The sequence below is a fragment of the Monodon monoceros genome, unplaced genomic scaffold (genome assembly GCF_005190385.1).
Source record: "Monodon monoceros isolate NGI ecotype Baffin Bay Population unplaced genomic scaffold, NGI_Narwhal_1 Super_Scaffold_5, whole genome shotgun sequence".
NCBI classification, from domain to species: domain Eukaryota; kingdom Metazoa; phylum Chordata; class Mammalia; order Artiodactyla; family Monodontidae; genus Monodon; species Monodon monoceros.
In genome coordinates this window covers 103,147,478-103,167,630 of record NW_021703782.1, presented here as the reverse complement: position 1 = coordinate 103,167,630, position 20,153 = coordinate 103,147,478, and the positions used below count along the sequence as shown (strand labels likewise).

Sequence of the window (20,153 nt, the reverse complement as noted above, 5' to 3'; positions counted from 1 at the left end):
CCCCGACCAGGGATTGAACCTGGGCCACGTCAGTGAAAGCCTGGAATCCTAACCACTAGGCCCCCAGGGAACTCCCAGCCCATGTTATTTTAAGACTACCACCAAATTGAGCCGTGTTTCTCTTGTACTTGACCCTTTAAAACAATTGCTCATCAAAAGCATGGGACTTGAGGAGCTTCTAAATGTCTGCAGACTAGTCTAATGTAAGGTGTATCTTTTGGGACTTGTACAGTTGTCTTCCCCTTGGGCTAGTTTTGGAATTGCAGGATTGGTTTATGAGTATACATAAACTCATAAGAAATGTTGATAAGCATACAGTTGCTGAGAAGCATTGAAACAACATAATCTAGTGAGGAGATTGTAGACTTCAGTGTCAGACAGAGCTTGGTTTAAGTTAAGTCCTGCTTGGGTACATAACAGCTGTTTAAGAAGCCATTTCAGCTAGCTCTTCAGTTCTTTAAATATGGCCTGTGGACCCTTGAGCATCTGTAAGTTGGCAGAAAATCAACTGAGGGTAAAACTGTTGGTGCCTCAGCATGAATCAAGGGAGTGTCACCAGCCTATGCTGGTTGTCATTGTATTTTTCACCAGTATGCATGCATGTACAGTAAAATAAAATGCCAGTATCACTTAAGAATGTCCATGATGAAGCAGTAATATTAATTGGCACTCTTGACCCCTCAGTACATCTTTTGAGTAGTCCCTGTGATGAAATAGGAAGTATGCATAAAGCACATCTACTGCATATCAAAGAAAAATGGTTTGCTCAAAAGAAAAGTACTTGTGCAGTTCTTTGCATCTCCTGCTGAAATAGCCTCTTTTTTTAAATGGAACGCTGTTTTTACCTGAGAGAATGAATGACAAACTACAGGTATTTGGCAACTGTTTTGCAAAAGTGAACGAAGTGAGCCAGTCACTTCAAGGAAAACAATTGACGTTATTTGTTGCTGATGACAGTATTTGAGTTTTCAAGTGAAATATTGGAATTTTAGAAAATTTGAGTTTACCACCATGAGGCTACTAGCTTCTGATACTTAAAAGACTTTTCTGATGAGGTGAGTAAATTAACAAATATTTTTTTGATGATGTATAAAGAAATGTCATTTCCATTTTCCAAATAACCAGTGTGTTACCCACTCAAAGTGTTAGACCAACTTATCTAACAGAGTTTGAGAAGAGACCAATTGTCAAGTTTTGATGTATTAAAAGAAGAATATGCACCATTATCTCTAAAGGTTATTAAAATTCTCTTCCCTTTTGTAACACATACCTGTATGAAGGTATGTGTTACACTTTAAATTTCTAATGTGGTTAATACTGATTCGTATAACGTATAAACAAAAGCTTTTTGGGGACCTGTAATTTTTAAGACTATGAGTGGGTCCTGAAACCAGAAAGTTTAAAAACTGCTGAGTTAGCCACCTATTTCCTTGCCTCTAATAATGGAATAAAATCCACTTCTCGGGATTGGTTTTGTTTTAAAATGAGAACATTTACAGAGTGTGTGTGATATGAAAAACATACAATAGATGGTAGAAATTATTTGTGAAATAATGAGATGGGCTTCCAGTAATGTATGACAAGGTTAATTGTCTGCATATGTTTTCAGTAAATATTTATTATATTAAAGAATTTTGGAAAAAACTACCAATATGGAGTAGGAACTATGGGTCCCCAAAGCAGAATTTTTGATCATCCATTAAATATATATAAGTTAAATGGAAACTTACAAAGCTTTTATTCAAGAATGTGTTTCTACAGACATCAGTAGTAAAGTCTAAGGACACTCTTTCACCACACTTTTATAGAAGCAATTGTTTCATAAAACTTTTTAATGTTTCCTTCCTGACTTTGAGTGTGTACATACTCAGTTTTTACATGACAAAATTGTATAGTTATATTAGAGGTATAGTTTTGTGTTCCATTCTTTTCCCTAGTCATTTTCCCACTTTGCTACATAGTTTCCATTATAATCATTATTTATGACTGCCTAAGGTCCAGGTCTTTGAATTGGTAGATCATACTTCATTAATATTCCCTTACGTTAGTTACGAAGGTTGTTTCTTCTGTTATTAGAAATGATGCTATGATGCATTTTCTTTATGTTATACAGACTTTTTTTTTTTTTTGCCTTTAGGGTATAGTCACAGAAGTGGAGTTACTAGGCCAAAGTAACACAAACACATATATGTATATGTGTATATATATACACTGAAAGTGTATTTATATATATATACTTATTTTTTACTGCTCATATTGTATGTGATTGTATTTATACATATATATGATATACATACACACATCATATATATATCTGTGGGGTGGGAAGTGAGAAGTATATTCCTTCAAAGGAATGGATTCCACTTTGTAGAAATGGACAGCATATATTTTGAATAAATAATAGTCTACCAGTTGACTGAGACTGAATTTGTTTCATTTGTTTGCTTGCTAATTTTAAGAAGATAGGAAAATTTTATTTTAAACTTTCTAAAGTTTTTTTTTTTTAAGCAAGTGACAACTCTTCAGACTTATGAAACATTGCTACAAAGGGTAGTACTTTCAGTAGTTAATCTTTAAATTTCAGTTTTGTTCACTATGACTAAGATTTCTGTACTGTTTTAAGTGTTAGAAATTTAAGTAGTAATACTACTTTCAAGTGTAAAAGATAGATGTGAAGGAAATTATTGGTTGTAGTTGGTATGGTATATTATAGTCAGTTCCTTTAATCTAAAATCCTTTTTCAGAAAAATTGTGACTTCAGGAAGTAGGATTAGGATAATTGAGTTGACTGAAGTTATCAAACGCACATTTTTGTCAGTTAAATTTTCAGTCAAGTAGAATATGATGAAATATACTATTCTTTTTCTACTGATTATTGAGAAGACTCTCCACAGCTGTAGAAGCTGAGGGTACACATCTTCCAAAGTAGAGTGTGAGAAGGTAGGTTGATCTGCTCTTTACGACACTACGAAGTGTCCTGTAAATTCATTCTTCCAAAGAAATTCTTATCCACTTGTTTCCTTATCTTTTGTCTCTTTAAGATAGATGCTGAAGGTGGGGCAAGGTGATTGGGTTAGCTTATTGACAGGTAACTGATAAATGATTTCAAATTCTCAAGTGATAGATGGGGAGAAGTATGAAAGAAATTTGAAAGGGGGTTGCCTATAACATTAATGACTTAGGAATGATTTTAGTGATAACTGAGCTTCATTTTAGTGCTTTTTTTTTTTTTTTAAGGCTTGGGAGCTGTGTGCTTGGCAGTTTAGTTTGCACTTCATTTCTTTGTATAAATGTAAATATTTGAAGTCCTCTTAATTAACTGCTTCTTTATACAGTTTGGCCTCGGTTTTATTATTTTACTCCTTCACAGGAATTTGTAATCAGCATATATTGCCTTTCTTTTATAGTTTTATGACCTTTGTGAACTATTCAGAACTGGAGGTCAGGTTCCTGACACAAACTACATATTTATGGTATGTAAACACCAGTGATGTCAAGTACTTATTTTAAATGGAAGGGATCTGACTTACTACATGTAAATTATGTAATAATTTCGTTGCCATGTGACAATCACTAAATACGTGAAAAGGTGATTCTATGCTTTTCTACCTTTTGCTGTGTCCTCTAGTTGAGAATAATTGCTTTTGTAAACTGCTGTATACACAGGACTGGGTTGTAGCCCTCAGTAATGGTTAGGCCGTAAAATAGCCCACAGGTTTAAGGCATAAATCTTCAGTTTACTGTTATTTTATCAGATTTTTTTTGAGCATTCATTTTCACCTGTTATTAATCTGTGGATTGATTAATATACACATATACACATTTGCTGTTAAGGTAGATATTTGCTTACTTTCTTTTTGTAATATAATGTTACTGTTGAACTTTTTCTGAGTCCTTCTGTTATTTTCCTTCCTTCTGAAAATTTCTGGGTCACTTTTCTAATCTTTTAGCTGTTTTCCTATTGGTCTAATATTGGCCCGAGTAAAACATAAATGGGAAGTGTAAATAGTATATCCTCTTATGCAGTTGTTAAATACAAAGCTAAATGTAGAATACTGTTATAATTATGGTAATTCCTTTTACAAAAAAACTATTTTCTTCAAGTTGACAGCTCTTTTGATACAGTTAAAAAGATTTTTGAAATTCATTTAAAGTTTTTTGATTCACACATGATCTTTTAGAAACATTTATTAATGTAGGTAACAGAGAATTGAAAAAATGGTGGTTTTGCAGGGAAAATCCTTGAGAGAATTGCACAGCAGGTTCCTGTAGGCTCCTGTAGCATAAGACTAGCACAGACCTTTAGTAGGAACAGCTTATTTATTTCCATTTGAATTTTTTGTTAAAACCCAATTTCCAAATAATTCAGTGTGTAACTCTTCATTTTTGTTATTTTGGGCTGTGTCTCTTGAGTTTGTGCCCTTTGGTATAATTTTTTAAAAATATTGTTGCTATTGTATTGTTTGTAACTGTAAATTTTTACTTTACAGGGTGATTTTGTAGACAGAGGTTACTATAGTTTGGAGACCTTCACTTACCTTCTTGCACTAAAGGCTAAATGGCCTGATCGTATTACACTTTTGCGAGGAAATCATGAGAGTAGACAGATTACACAGGTGTATGGATTTTATGGTAAGACCTTCTATTTCTCTGATTCTGAATATTGATTTACCTTCCTCTTTGGGAAAAAAGCCACACAAGTCATACATGTGCTTTTCATAGTCAAATTAGAAAATACAGATAATCTTTTTCCGCTTTCTCACCTTTAACTCCTTTTCTTCCCTCAGTCAGTTGAAAATCTGACTATTGATATGTAGAGAGAACCATTCTTTTTTTTTTAATTGAAGTATAGTTGATTTACAATATTATATTAGTTTCAGATGTACAACATAGTGATTCAGTATTTTTACAGATTATACTCCTTTTAAAGTTATTATAAAATATTAGCTGTATTCCCTGTGCTGTACAGTATATCCTTGTAGCTTATTAGTCTGAGAGAACCATTTTTAACTTTTTGGTGTATGTCTTTCTAGATCAGTGCCTCAAAGTGTAGTCCTCAGTTTATCTCACTGGAATCATTTGGGATGCTTGTTAAAAATGTAGATTGCTAGGCGCCACTTTTGGGGTGGGACCTTAGAATCTGCTGAAAGGGAATGTTTTGCACACTCAGTTTGAGAACCTATCCTATATATATGTATGTGTGTGTGTGTTTATACATACGTGTGTACACACACCCCAAGCTAAAATGGGATCATACTTGTTTTTTAATATTGTGATCAGTCTTTTCACTTCATTGATGTTATTTTATAGCTGCACTGTACTATACTGGATGGATGTACTGTAAATCTGTGTGCTTTCTCCAGAGAATACTAGGACCTCAGGTCATAAATAGAATGCAGCCATTAAAAGCAAAATAGCTACTTCTATAAAATTTTTATATGGTTGAAAGTTTTTCAAAATGAGGTTAGGAAGGTCTTTGAAGGAGGTAGATAACAGAACTATAGAGATTATTATTATATATATATATATATTTATTTTTGGCTGCATTGGGTCTTCGTTGCTGTGCGCGGGCTTTTCTCTAGTTGCAGCAAGCGAGGGCTGCTCTTCATTGCCATGCGCGGGCTTCTCATTTCAGTGGCTTCTCTTGTTGCGGAGCACAGGCCCTAGGCACATGGGCTTCAGTAGTTGTGGCTTGCGGGCTCTAGCGCAGGCTCAGTAGTTGTGGCGCCCGGGCTTAGTTGTTCTGCAGCATGTGGGATCCTCCAGGACCAGGGCTCGAACCCGTGTCCCCTGCATTGGCAGATGGATTCTTAACCACTGAGCCACCAGGGAAGCCCTGTTGATATTATTAATAAGAATTTTCCTTGAACACAATTAAGGAAGATATTGAGAGATTTGAAAGTATTAATTTCATAACCCTTTAGTTTTTAGACTTTATATTTTGAATTATCTTCTGTCATTATAAAGATAAGCTGAACTCTCTTACTCCTGATTTTGTCAGCCATTATCAATTATTAAATTGAGAAATTTGGCAACGTATTGTTATCTATTTATTTATTTATTTTTGGCTGCACCGCGTGTCTTGTGGGATCTTAGTTCCCCGACCAAGGATTGAACCCGGGCCACAGCAGTGAAAGCCCCAAATCCTAACCACTAGGCCACTAGGGAACTCCCCGACAATTTATTGTTGATATACTGTTAATAGGAATTGAAAAGTTAGATGGCTAATATTTATCTCCTTTCTAGAAGTTACTTCAGATTTTCATTCACAAAATGCCAAATATCATTTGGAATAAAAAGTGTTTGATTCTTTTGCAAAATAATCAGTATTTTGGATAATACATTATGTGGTGTTAGCTCAGTGAAAGCAACTGGCTCCAACTGTATAAGATTAATGTTACATATATAATTACACCCCAGAATTTGACCAACATATCAGTGTAGGGCAAAAGAGGTAAAAGGGGGAGAGGAAGGAGGACATTTTAATCAAGATGCCTTGACCGAAGAAAATGACAACAGCACAACATCTAGTATTGAATTTTTTTCATCCCAAGCTGTGCTCTAGTGTTCATCTATGGTTTTGTTTGATAAGAGGAAGCCCATCTGCTCCTCAGGAGGGAGACAGTTTTAGTCATCATGGAACTTAACATTGATTTTAAAGTAGTAAAAATGTCTATATATAGCTATTATATTGGGCCTTCAGTTCACACTGATAAATATATGGTTAGCAGTTATTATGAACCAAGTGCTTTGCTTACGTGTTAAGGTGAAAAATTCACAAGATTCCTACTGGTAAACTGAGCTCAATGTTAGAGCTGTCTCATGAGACGTTTACAATAAGGACCCTGCCTCACGTAGAGATATAATTTAGAAAATTATGAGGATTGACCATACCCCACAGTCTTATATCCTGTATCATTTTCAGCTGTACTTAGGGCAATTAGTGATACATCCATTTTTTTTCGAAATTAAGGAAGAAGCCAAAGAGCAGAACTTCATGGTATTAACTGAGAGAAGAGATAATGTACCCTATTAACTGTTGTAGACAGCAGAGAGAATGTTCAGCTGAGAATATGTAAGAACTGATTGGCAGTTTGTCCTTAGTGATGACTACAGGGGTACTTAATGGAACTCAAGTATGTAGTTGCACAATTTGCAGAAAATCTCAGAAGAGGCAACCTAGGCCTGAAAAATGTTGAAATGGGAATTATCCATGCTCTTCTAATTTGTTTGATTATCCTGCTAGAATAAGGTAGTCACATTAAATACATTACTCTGTTTGATAGAATTGCCCAGTATTTTTTTTTTTTTTAAGTTTATTTATTTATTTATTTGACCTGCGGGGCCCCACTTCCCCAACCAGGGATGGAACCTGCTCCCTCAGCAGTGAAAGCATGGAGTCCCAACCTCCGGACCGCCAGGAAGTTCCCCCCGGTATTAATAGTAAGACAAAAGCTTTTGCTTTGGGTTATGTGAAATTAATATTTAGCTCTTCTTTTTTTTTTCTTTTTTGTGGTACGCGGGCCTCTCACTGTCGTGGCCTCTCCAGTTGCGGAGCACAGGCTCCAGACGCACAGGCTCAGCGGCCATGGCTCACAGGCCCAGCTGCTCTGCGGCATGTGGGATCTTCCCGGTCCGGGGCACGAACCCGTGTCTCCTGCAGGGAAGCCCAACTCTTCTTGATTATAGCATTTTGACTAATAATTTCAGCTGGTTCTTAGAGCCACTTCTGGAATGAAAAGCAGGACCACATTCTTAGACTAGTTAGACGCCGGTCTCCTTCTGGTTCTACATGGAGGACCTACTAGGGCTAACTATGTATCATAACTTGCCATCCTAGTTTAAGCAAATTTCTGTTGTCCCAGTATTAGATGTATTCTTTACTTACTTTATTTATTTATTTATTTATTGGCCGCACCTCATGGCTTGCAGGATCTTAGTTCCCTGACCAGGGATTGAACCCGGGCCACGGCAGTAAAAGCGCTGAGTCCTAACCACTGGACCACCAGGGAACTCCCCTGTATTCCTTAGTTTTATCAGCAGATTCAGAACTTCATTAATGAGAACTCTTTGTTTCTCTCATAGATGAGTGCCAAACCAAATACGGAAACGCTAATGCCTGGAGATACTGTACCAAAGTTTTTGACATGCTCACAGTAGCAGCTGTAAGTTTATGTAAATCTTTTTTAAAAAAAAGCTCAAGTATTTTCCTGCCAGTAACACTTGGCATATTTTTATCTAATTGCCATTTCAGTTATATTGATATCATTAGCACTCACTGATGGATTTAGATATATGACTGAGTTTATTATTATATGTTCAACTCCTTGTTTTCCTTTTTTGCTAGTTAATAGATGAGCAGATTTTGTGTGTTCATGGTGGTTTATCTCCTGATATCAAAACACTGGATCAAATTCGAACCATTGAACGGAACCAGGAAATTCCTCATAAAGGAGCGTTTTGTGATCTGGTTTGGTCAGATCCTGAAGATGTGGATACTTGGGCAATCAGTCCCCGAGGAGCAGGTTGGCTTTTTGGTGCAAAGGTCACAAATGAGGTAAAGCCAGCATTTTCGGAAAAGTGGTTTGTTGGTTGCTAACGGACTACATAAAGAACTATGGTGGCTATATATACCAAACTTCTAGTCTAGTTTACTCAAACTGTGGTGGCTATGGATATCAGATATCTTGTCTAGTTTATTCTGTATGTCTTTCCTTAATGTTAAATGAGATCACGTAATAAAAGCACCTCCTTTAGCATCCATTGGTACTATGTGTAAAATAAATGTTCCTTTTCTTTCAAACATTTCAATTAAGTAATGAGATAACAAGGGCAAGATAGGCAACTTTTTAATATATATATTTCTTTGTGTATATATTTTTAATTGAGATATAATTGACATAACATTGTATTAGTTTTATGTATACAACATAATGATTTGACATGTATTTATTGTGAATAAGCAATATTTTTGAGATTAACTACTTTCAGTTAAAAATATATATACACACACACTTACACATACACATACACCACAGGGTGAAGTAAAATCCAGCATAATGAAGTCAGAGAGCTAGTTTTATCCTGTCTGAGCCTCTGGTTCCTGAAGTTGCAAGAGAAGGGTAATAAATCTCTTTCAGAGTTTTGTAAGAACCATACTAAAGCCTCAGTAAATGATAGATATTGATAGTAATATATTTATTATTAAACCATAAAAACTTAGTTTCATATCTGATAGCACTTACAGAATGCTTTTCTTTCAGAAACTTCTAACTAATTATGTTACTATGATTTCTATAACTCGGGCCAAAGTGGCTCTATAACTTATGGAAATTAGTGGGGATAACTGTAGAATGGATTCTATAATCATGAGAGCTTTAGTAATTATAGGATTTATACTTTATTTAAATGCTTATTTTCTTATATATGTAGGTTGATATTTTAAAAAATGTGCTGGATACTTAACAAAACCTTTCTAAATTGCAGTTTGTTCATATCAACAACTTAAAGCTCATCTGCAGAGCACACCAACTAGTGCATGAAGGCTATAAATTTATGTTTGATGAGAAGCTGGTAACAGTATGGTCTGCTCCTAATTACTGTTATCGTTGTGGAAATATTGCTTCGATCATGGTCTTCAAAGATGTAAATACAAGAGAACCAAAGTTATTCCGGGCAGTTCCAGATTCAGAACGTGTTATTCCTCCCAGGACAACGACGCCGTATTTCCTTTGAGGCCTTCGCCCATCCTGCTGACCCATTTTTCTGCCCTCTTACCCCAACTTTCGTGTATTACCCTCTACAATATACTTTTTATTGAGCACTTTGCTGCTGAAATGCTGCCTCTTGCCTTTTTTTTTTAAATTTTAAATTATCTAAATTTATTGTTTGTTATGGTGTCTATAGCAATGTTTTTCTATCAGTTCTCTCCCCCATCCCATCCCCGCCTTGGACTCATTTGAGAAGACTTGAGAAATGTCTTAATACTCACACTGCTGCATGTAGCTCTTGCTTATTTACTGGTCTACGGGAAACAGGATGTTTCCTTTTTTAAAAAAGCCAATTGACAGAACAGACTACACTGAAATACTCCTCCTTTTGTATTATTCAGTCTTTTGTTTTAGTTCGGTAAGTTTTAAGAAATTTCAGCAGCAAAGTTGTTATTCAGTGGGCACGATGGACTGCAAATGCCTCGAGTTATGTATACCTGTCCCAGCTGTAAACTTCATTTTCCTTTGTTGGATGATATTTTAAATGGATATAAAATAAATTGGTCTAAAGGGCTGCCCTCCTTGTTGTGTTTTTAAATTTTAGTTTAAAAACTGCTACAGCTTATGACTTTGTACATTAAGATAATTGTATTGATCTGTTTTCAGATTCCTTGTATTTTTTAATAAAGTAATCTTAAATAAAACCCAGATAGGTTAAAGTGTTAGAAATTTTAAACAGTGTACATTGTTAGCTGAAAGTTATTCTTTTTTTCTTTTTTCCTAATCGGAGTTCTTGACCCTTTGGTTATTAAGTTTAAAACTTCAACTGAAATTCCATACTATATATTTTTAAAACAAATCACTAAACTGTGCCTAAAGAAATAACTGCCATATTAATGTTTGGGTTTATATCCTCTCTAGTAATAGAAAAACATTTAATACTTGTAATGCTGATGTGTTCATTTGATACCAGTTGAGTAGAATGTGATCAATCCAGTTTACAATCTATCATGAGTATCATTAAGTAAAATATATGTACTTTTCAATAGGAATCATTCTTACTGTAACACTTGACCTTAACTTTTAGAAAGTGTTCATTTTTTAACTGCAACTGGAAAGGTTGAAAAGTCAGGACTCTTGTACTTGTGAACTGTAATCTGAAGCAGAGTTTTAAAAGTGTTGAAAAAACCAAATTGTCCTTTTTTGTAAAGGTCTGTGATACTATGTTTCGGCTTTGTGTAAGTAATTTGAATATCCAAAGGGTTGTGATGATCAGTTCTTGATATGCAACTGTCCACTTAATAAGGACAAGTGTTCCAGTGTCTCTTATGATTGTGGTCATAAATGATGCTGGAATTAACCATTTTATGAAATAGTTGGTATCCCTTTACTACTATAATTAATTTTTGTCATTCCAGGAAATCTTTGTGAAGCCAGCCAATTAATAAAGCACTTTAGCATCTGTTCAGGTAGTTTTGAAAACCAACTGTCCCCCTTCAGGATAAGAACTTCCAGGTTACCTAAAAATGCAATAAAAATCTTTATAGTCTAAGCTTCTTGGCACATAATTTTTCATCAGGGCTTTTCTTTTATTAAGTGAGCACAATAGTGTTTTGATTTTTTCCTCCAACCACACAGCTCCTTGTGTAGTTTTTAATTGTATAGCTGTAAGAAAGAAGTGGCTAAGACATTTGCTGCACACACTTGAACTGTTGGGTCAGTAGCTTTGTTTTACTGCCCCGACCCCAGTGTAATTCAGGGGGAAAGGTATTTTTATCTTACAGGGATATGTAGCTATGTATTTTACTAATTGTGAAACACTGGAAATTAATGATGCAGACAACTTGGTGTGGTCTTTGAACAGCTTTCTGCAGTATTTTTCTTTTCTGTTACCATAAATTGTATTTAAGTGCTTTCTCTCTTCTGCATTTAAGTTGTACCAATAAAATTGGTAACCCTCAGCCCTTCCTTCCCATTTGACACTCCTTAGCTTAGATTGATGTAGTTGTTTTAGTTACCCGTGTAATGTGACTATTATTTTTAAGTCATGGTGTACTGCATTTGTTTGTCACTAGTTGGGCATGTGCCAATAATATTCTGTCCATTCCTTAATTGCCATCTCTGTTTTGCCTGATTTTTTTCTCTTCAACTGAATAATGGCTTTTTGCATGAAAAAAAAGTTTTTACTATTAGACATGTAAAGGGAAGAGAGAGTGAATGTATTGGACTCTGTAAGCCTAAAAGGAATATTTGGATCCCTCTGATAAATAAGGGCTATGTACTATATAGAGTAATCATGTGGTGGAAAATACTTGCAAGTCATAGATTTGTAGGCATGAGGCTCTGTTATTCCCTGTATCTAGGCTGAATGTAAAATCCCTTATGTTGTATTAATGGGGGTAATAACCATTTTTATTTGCCTATGATATACTTGGTTTCTAATAAAATGTCCTAGGCTCTAGTGAGAACTGTCTACTTTTAATTGCCAATTACTCCCCTTTCCTCATTTTCCTGATATGCTCTTGGCTAGCTTTTCCTAGGTTAATGCTTTTTCCTGAAAAATCTCACAACTCTAAATGTCTTCATTTGGGTGTGATCCTAAAAAGCCTGGATCAAGAGCACATCTTTAATATGCAACCTGCGTCAGCTCCTACTCTGTCCGGATGTCTAGAACTGTTGGAAGATTTTGATGTCTTAAACCCTGTGTTTCACTTTTGAAATAAGGTTTGAAATATTGTTCTTTGCATTAAGATTTGTGTGTTTTTGCTTTGTAAGCCCAGCACCAGGTTTTGGAAAATGCCTGTACTGTGAAATCCGAACTCTTTCTGAGCCTCTTCCGTTGTCAGAAACAGAATTGCTTTCCATCAGCCTCCAAAAAATTGTGTATCTGGAGTCGAAGAGATTTAACAGCAAGAATCCAGATTTTTAAATGTACTTGTTTTCTAAATGCTAATGTTTGTAAAGCACCTTCAGTTCTTTGGATGAAAGGTGCTATATTCTCTCTGTAAATTAATAAAAAGATTATAGGAAGTTTGGCAAAAAAATTTATCTAATGCAGTCTGTCCCAACAAGAAGTTAGCATTTTATATAACACAATTTAAAAATTAAAAAATGCTTATTCCTTCACTTAGTTGCTTGACTAGTAAACAGAAGTGAAACTTTTCTTGTTCTGCATTTGACTCTTCAGTGTTCCAGTTCATTGTTACGTCCTGGATCCAGTGCCCAGAACCCAGCTTCATGAGATCATCACAACTCTTTCAATTGTGTATTTAAACTGTGCAGTCATGCTGATGAAATATACAGTAGTAAAACACCAAAAAGAAGCATTTGGAAAGTCCTCCTAGCATGAAACCAAACACAGTAGATGCTTGGAGAAGGACCCTATTCCCCTCTTACTAGTTTTCTGTTTCCTTGTTAATCACTTGGTGAATATGTGCCTTTCGTAAGGCATATTACTCATGATAGTAAGCTTATGCTGGTTTGGATCATTCAGATGTTTTCTTAATTCAAAAATGCATGAAATTTATGAATTTTGTGTGCGTGTGTCAACAAAAATAATTATTGTGTAAGTATATTCCACTCAGTCCCTGGGCAGCCACTGTTCTCAGCACTTTGCTTTTTTATATAAATGGGAATGGGTTATAAAAGACTGTATGGAGGCAATGGAATAGTGGAAAGAATATAGGCTTTGGGATCAATCTAGGTAAAAACCCCAGCTCTGCCAGGCAGTAATAGCAGCTAACCTGTATTGAGCACACTTAGCTAAATGCTGTACATGCCCTATTTTATGTCACCCCTACTATGGCTCAATGACTGTAGTACCTTTTTTTTTTTTTTTCTTTCAGACAAGAAAACACACTTAGAGATCATAGGTAACTTGCCCAGGGTTGCACAAGAGAGCTGGAATGTGAACCCCTTTAGGGCATCCTGGAGTAGTACATCTTAAGCAGTATTGGTTATTGTAGCTTTGTGACCTTGAGCAAGTTGGGTTTTCTGAATCTTAAAATTCTGTGTCTAAAATAAGAATGCCATACAGGGTTGATCTCAGGATTAAAAATAGCACATATAAAATACCCAGTCCCTGGCCCAAAGCTGCCATTTATTGAGGGCCCACTTACATATCATTTGCCCAAATTCAGTGTAGTTGGGAAGTAAGAATAATCCAAGGCAATATATAATTGCTGACATAGTGTGGTTTATGTAAGTACAACAAATTTGGAGAAGGAAATGTTTGAGGTAAGATGGAGTAATTGGGGAAGGCTTAAAAGAGGAAGTGTGAAATGTATACTAGAATGATGGGCCATGTATTCGTATAGTAAAAGCACAGAAATGGGGATTACTAGAACTTGGACATGATGAAGGTAAACTTGAGGGTACTCCTTGGGAAAGCGTAAGAAATGAATAGCTGCAGCTCTATTGACAATACCACGTATCAGAGAGGCGTTGGCCAATTGTGAAAGACCTTGAAAACCAAGCGGATGATTTTAATTCATATATATTTTTTTTTCTTCTTTTTTGCGTTTCGCGGGCCTCTCACTGCTGCGGCCTCTCCCGTTGCGGAGCACAGGCTCCGGACGCGCAGGCTCAGCAGCCGTGGCTCACGGGCCCAGCCGGTCCGCGGCACGCGGGACTCTCCCGGACCGGGGCACGAACCCGCGTCCCCTGCATCGGCAGGCGGACTCCCAACCACTGCGCCACCAGGGAAGCCCTTAATTCATATTTTAAGAAACATAATGAGTGACATTCAAGATTAGTCTCCTAGTAAGTTGATCCTCCCCACCAGGACTCCTCCTACCACATCTCCCCTAGTCTTCTCTGACAAATGATTCTGAGGTTCTCTCTCTTTTCTGGCTTGGTGATTATAAGGGTGGATATTGTTTGTTGGTATTGAGGGGATTTATGGTTCTGTTATCTTGGGATTATGTAAAATATTAATTTGGGGAGCCAACAGATGTTCAACTTTTTGTTTTTCCTTGTCAATGCCATTTTAAAGGTCCCATTACAATTTACCATCATCATCATTTTATAGAAGGAAAGATGTAAAAAGAGCCATCTCAGAATAAAGGACAGCCCTTTACACCAAATAAATTCGGCTTTATGAAAAACTATAGTAGTCTCATTTTTACCATTTGTGAAGATCAGTAAGAGATTTGTCCCCAAACTTTTGGTGTGTATAATTCTAGGCTGTCACATTACTGATGCATAAAAACGTATTCTGATAAAACAGAAATAGCTTAAGAGAAAGTTTTATGCCTCTTCCCAGCTCCAAATATATGCCGAGGATCTACCAAACAAAAACTACACAGGATTGCAGAAAGACTGAAGGGGATTCTACCTTAGAGGAAGAATTTTGTTAATATGTTACTGAGTTATGTCTTATTTTCAAGGATGGCCTTGTTAAAGTAGAAGAGAAAAGGTAACTGATTTATAATGCTTATGTGCTGGTAGTCTTGCATGCTTAGGTCTGTCAACAACCCTAAAAATGCAAGGAAATTTATTTTAAAATTGATTAGCTGGAGTAGAAGTCACAAGCATCTGCAGTATCACAGGACAGTTAGCAGCACATTCAGGGGTCAGTTCCGTTTAGGCATTTAAGAACCGAACACATTGCTTTTGGTTACGGCATCAATTCTGTTTGCAGGGTTGATTTTCCTTTCTTGGTAATTTATTTTTAAAATCTCTTGCTTTCTTGGAAGCCTGCACCCAAGCTTGCTATCTCTTCTGCAGAGGATTGAGCATCTAAACCACACTTTATATTGATAGATTCTTACAGTTTTCTTGCCGGATCCTCTGTGAAGTGTTATCTGTGAGCTCTAACCATTTCAGCATGATGTAGTCAGGGACCGGATATGAGGTGGTTCAAAATGAAGCTCATTTTGGAGACTTACCTCACTGTCGCACCTGCCAGAGGAGTTTGGGAAATTGCAGCGCTTAGCTGTTGCTCCTGGCGTGGTGCAGTGTTGAGGGGCGCCAGCAGGTGTGTGGGATGCAGGACTCAGAGCCAGAAGAACCTGCCCGCCGCAGGTGTCTGGCGCCGGAGATGCAGTTTTTACTTTCGACCGCACGGTGGCGCTTAGATCTCCCCGGCAGTGTTAGCAGCCTCTAAGGCACCTCCGCCGCCACCTGCAGTCTCAACCAAACTCTAGGTGGCGGGATGTGACGGCCCGAGCGTCCAATCGGCCTCCAGGCTTTCGGCCACACTACGGCTCTAGCCAATGGGAGCTGAGGAGAGGCGCGGAGGAGGCGGGCCCTGTGGCAAGCCTGGCAGAGGCGCGAGGCTCTTCGTCCGCCTCTCCGCCTACTCCAGCCTCCGCCGCCTCAGCTTCCCGAGCGAGCCCTACGGCCGCCGGAGCAGCTCCCGCGGCGGAGCAGGAGCCGGATGGTCAGAGGAGCCCGGCAGCCCCAGCAGCCGCGGAGTCGCCTGGCCCCAAGGTGGGGCGGGGGCTGAATGGAGGTCGGGGTTGGGGATGGGGCGCGGGAGCGGGCCCAGGGCAGCAGCTTGGGGCCGTGAAGCATTCGGGGCGCCGAGACTGGAGGGGCGGTCGGGCTGCGGGGAATTCGGGGGGCGCCAAGGGGCGGCGGAGCGGGCTAGGCGGCGGTCGCATCCTCCAGACCGGATGAGAGGGGCGTGTGAGGGAAGGGGCGCAGAGCGGTGAGACTGGGGGCGCAGGGCCGGGAGGGGCAGGGCGCGCGCGCCCGGTGGAGGGGCCCTGGAATGCGGGGGGCGCGGGGCCTGGAGGGGCGGGGCTCGGAGGGGCAGTGCCCGTGTCGGGAGGGGGTGGGCACTGGAAAGGGGAAGCCGGAGGGGCTTGCGGGGGTGGTGAAGCAGACAATGAGTAGGTGGCGGTGGGTGGTTTTGGGGAGCTGGGCTGTGACGAATAGGAGGTGAGGATGGAGTGAGAGACCAGGAGGCAGAGCAGGGTTTGGGCTAAGCAGACATTAGGGGAACGGTGAGTCCCAGGATCGCTTGGTCTTGGTATTTAGGGGAAACAGAACGTAAGGCATTTGTAAGGTCAGGCAGGTATGGGCTTAGACAGCCTGTAGTGCTCGAGGGTGGTGCGTTGAGTTCTTGACTGGCACAGTAGGGCCCGCAGATGTGATCTTATATGTTACTTTTAGTTACCATCTTATTTGTTTGGTCTACAGACTGACTGGCACAGTGGAGAAACCGCCTCGAAAACGGAAAAGCAGGTAAGGCAAAATGCCTTCCCAATTTTGCTTCGTGTTTTTTTCTGTTTGCTTGGCTGCACCTATACTATACTGCATAATTATACACTGTCAGTAGATGAAGTTTTTTACTTAGCTCCTTTCTTAATGAATATAAGTATCTGCAAGCTCTGTCTTCCAGGACTTCAAAGTACTGCCTGTACTTTTTTTTTTTTTTTTTGGTATCTAAGATTATGTGGGAAAGAGATGTGGATAATTGAGAAGGCCTAGTTTTTTATGTTAGCCGTAATTTCAACTTCTTCACCAGCTCTGTTTAAAAAGCTAATGTTTATTGAACATCTGCTGTGTGCCAGGTACCATGTGCAAGTGCTTATTTGTGTTATCTTCTGTAATCCTTGAAACACCCCAGGGAACTGTGTACAGTTATCACTGTTTTAACACAAGAGAGAACTGAGGCACAAGAGAGGCTGAGCATTTATCTAAGATCACACATCTCATAAGTGATAGAACCAGGATTTGAATCCCAGCAGTCTGACTCCAGAGCTGAAGCTCTTAACCATTATACTATAATGCCTCTAATAAATATACAATTGAAAATAGGTTTTCTTTTTTTTAAAATTAATTAGTTTTTGGCTGCATTGGGTCTTCGTTGCTGTGTGCAGACTTTCTCTCGTTGTGGCGAGCGGGGGCTACTCTTCGTTGCGGTGCACGGGCTTCTCATTGCGGTGGCTTCTCTTGTTGCGGAGCACGAGCTCTAGGCGCGCGGGCTTCAGTAGTTGTGGCACGGTGGCTCAGTAGTTGTGGCACACGGGCTTCGTTGCTCTGCTGCATGTGGGATCTTCCTGGACCAAGGCTCCAACCCGCGTCCCCTGCATTGGCAGGCGATTCTTAACCACTGCGCCACCAGGGAAGTCCCGAAAATAGGTTTTCTTGTTGCTTTTACTGTTTTCATTGTACGTAGAGTCTAATAAGCAGTTGAACTATAGGAAGATAGAAACAAAGGGCTTAGGTAGTCTGCAGCAAGTGCATTGTTCCTTGAGTAATGAAGAGCATGCATCCATTCCACAAGCATTTCTGAGCACACTCCATGTGTCAGGTACTACATAGCAATTCTGTGTAGTCATTCGAAGATTCGTTTTTCATGGATCTAGGCATTGGCCTAGAGAAAGTAAGTTACAGTAGTGAGGATGTGACCAGTAGGACCACTGTAATAGTTAATTCTTGCTAAGTTATTGATGTTAATACACAGTAAACCTTAACAGTAGGTAGATGTGAAATGCTGATGGTGGAAGGTGCAAACAGCCAAAGTTCCTTTGTCACTCTTTAGGCCTGTATGGGCCAATGTGGTAGCCATATATGGCTGTGGAACACTCAAAATGTGGCTCTCATGACTGAGGAACTGGATTTTTAATAAATATTGTTAATTGTAATTAATTTAAATTTTAAAACCGATATTTAATTACTGGAAAATGTTTATGTCTGGAACAACTTGGGTATGTGAATTTGCTTTTTCATCTGTAAATTATGAAATCTAAATACAGATCAAATTTTTCCAATGAAAATTTAATGTCCAAAGTGAGGCATATATCTAAGTATTAAAAAACACACCAAATTTCAGATTAGTACAAAAAGTACATGGCAAATTTCTCATTACTAATTTTTATGTCAATTATTTCATGAAATAATATTTTAGATATATTGGATTAAATAAAAGTATTACTCAAATTATTTTCAGGTTTTTTTTTTGACTTTTTCTAACATAACTATTAGGAAAGTAAAAATTACATATATGGCTTGCATTATATTTTCTTTTTGATAGCCCTTGTTTAACTTTCATTACCCCACTGCCAGACTCTTGGAATAGCCTCCTGACTGGGTTCCCTACCTTGAATCTGTAATTCATTCACATACTGTGCAAGTTGATCTTCTAATTCTCAAGCTTGAGATCCTTATGTGGTTCCCCTTGTTTATTGAACATAATTCAGACTTTTTAGTGTAATCATAAAAAGACACTGCCCTCTATTAATGATAAATCATAATGGAAAAGAATATAAAAAAATGTATATGTATGTTTAACTGACTCACTTTGCTGTATAGCAGAAATTAACACAAAATTGTAGATCAACTATACTTCAATTAAAAAAAAAAAAAGACTGCCTTTATTTCACTTCTATCTATCTTTCCAGCCACAGTTGAGTACTGTGGCCATGTACTCAATAACGGCCAAATTCTCAATAATGGATCTACTAAACATCCAGTAATTAATTGACTTAACTTTCTGGTGAACGCTTCACAATTAACTAATTGCTGAATGTAACTCTATGTCCTGTTTGCCATTCCCAGAACTTATGTTTGGGTTTTTGCACATGATTTCTCTTTCTCTCTGGAATACTTTCTCCCCGTTCCTTGGCAAGCTCCCCACCTTTAAGACTTCCCTCAAACATCACATCTTCCATGCAAACTTTCTACCCTCTCCTTCACCTTCCTCTTCTCTGCTTTGTTTGTTCCTATGATAGCCTGTAGATACACCTAGGTGTAATGGTTTGAGCTGAATTTGAATCTTAGCTCTGTCAGATGCACGTTGTGAGATCATATGCAAGTTAATAAACCTCTCTGAGCCCCAGCTTCTTCATCTGTATAACGGAAATAATAATAGTTCAACCATTATAGGGTTGTAAAATGCTTAGTATAGTGCCTGGCACGTAGAAAGTATACAGTAAATTTTAGGTTAAAAAGCACCTATTAGGGCTTCCCTGATGGCGCAGTGGTTGAGAGTCCGCCTGCCGATGCAGGGGACACGGGTTAGTGCCCCGGTCCGGGAAGATCCCACATGCCGTGGAGCGGCTGGGCCTGTGAGCCATGGCCGCTGAGCCTGCGCGTCCGGAGCCTGTGCTCTGCAACAGGAGAGGCCACAACGGTGAGAGGCCCGTGTACCGCAAAAAAAAAGCACCTATTAAATACCTTTTATTTCCCACTTCTTTTCAAAATATGTACAGTATGAAGGATTAAAAATAAAGATATTAAGGCAAAAAACACGAGAGAATAGTAATGAAATTAAATCAGTGGCAAAGTTATTATATAGACTAGACAGTTACCAAAGGTAGGTTCCATATTTGGCTCTGAGTTTCCTAGAACAAAAGCTAAGAAGAAAATAAAGCTCAACTTGCAGGTTCATGGTGTCTGTAAAATCCAACACATGTTTAAGACAGGCACACTTTTTTTGACTTGTAGAGAAAAATTTCTCTCACTGGTTTTCATAATGGGGACACTGTGGTT

General features: G+C 38.3%; 2 protein-coding genes and 1 non-coding gene across 3 annotated transcripts in view; 2 read left to right on the top strand and 1 right to left on the bottom strand.

Annotated features, from left to right (window-relative positions):
• PPP6C (protein phosphatase 6 catalytic subunit) overlaps nt 1-12,833 on the top strand; it is a 32,133-nt gene extending 19,300 nt beyond the window's left edge. Inside the window, exons 3-7 of the mRNA XM_029203367.1 lie at nt 3,408-3,473; nt 4,491-4,632; nt 8,086-8,165; nt 8,348-8,557; nt 9,487-12,833. Coding sequence (XP_029059200.1) covers nt 3,408-3,473; nt 4,491-4,632; nt 8,086-8,165; nt 8,348-8,557; nt 9,487-9,735 — 747 coding nt within the window. The 3' untranslated portion in view covers nt 9,736-12,833. The remainder of the gene's footprint in view (nt 1-3,407; nt 3,474-4,490; nt 4,633-8,085; nt 8,166-8,347; nt 8,558-9,486) is intronic.
• On the bottom strand, nt 7,941-8,012 carry TRNAK-UUU. The gene has a single exon. It is a non-coding gene; the product is annotated as a tRNA-Lys (tRNA).
• A 3,184-nt stretch (nt 12,834-16,017) lies between the features above and the next one.
• Nucleotides 16,018-20,153, top strand: part of SCAI (suppressor of cancer cell invasion) — a 136,430-nt gene continuing 132,294 nt past the window's right edge. The window contains exons 1-2 of the mRNA XM_029202334.1: nt 16,018-16,142; nt 16,857-16,901. Of these exons, the coding sequence (XP_029058167.1) occupies nt 16,090-16,142; nt 16,857-16,901 (98 nt within the window). The 5' untranslated portion in view covers nt 16,018-16,089. The remainder of the gene's footprint in view (nt 16,143-16,856; nt 16,902-20,153) is intronic.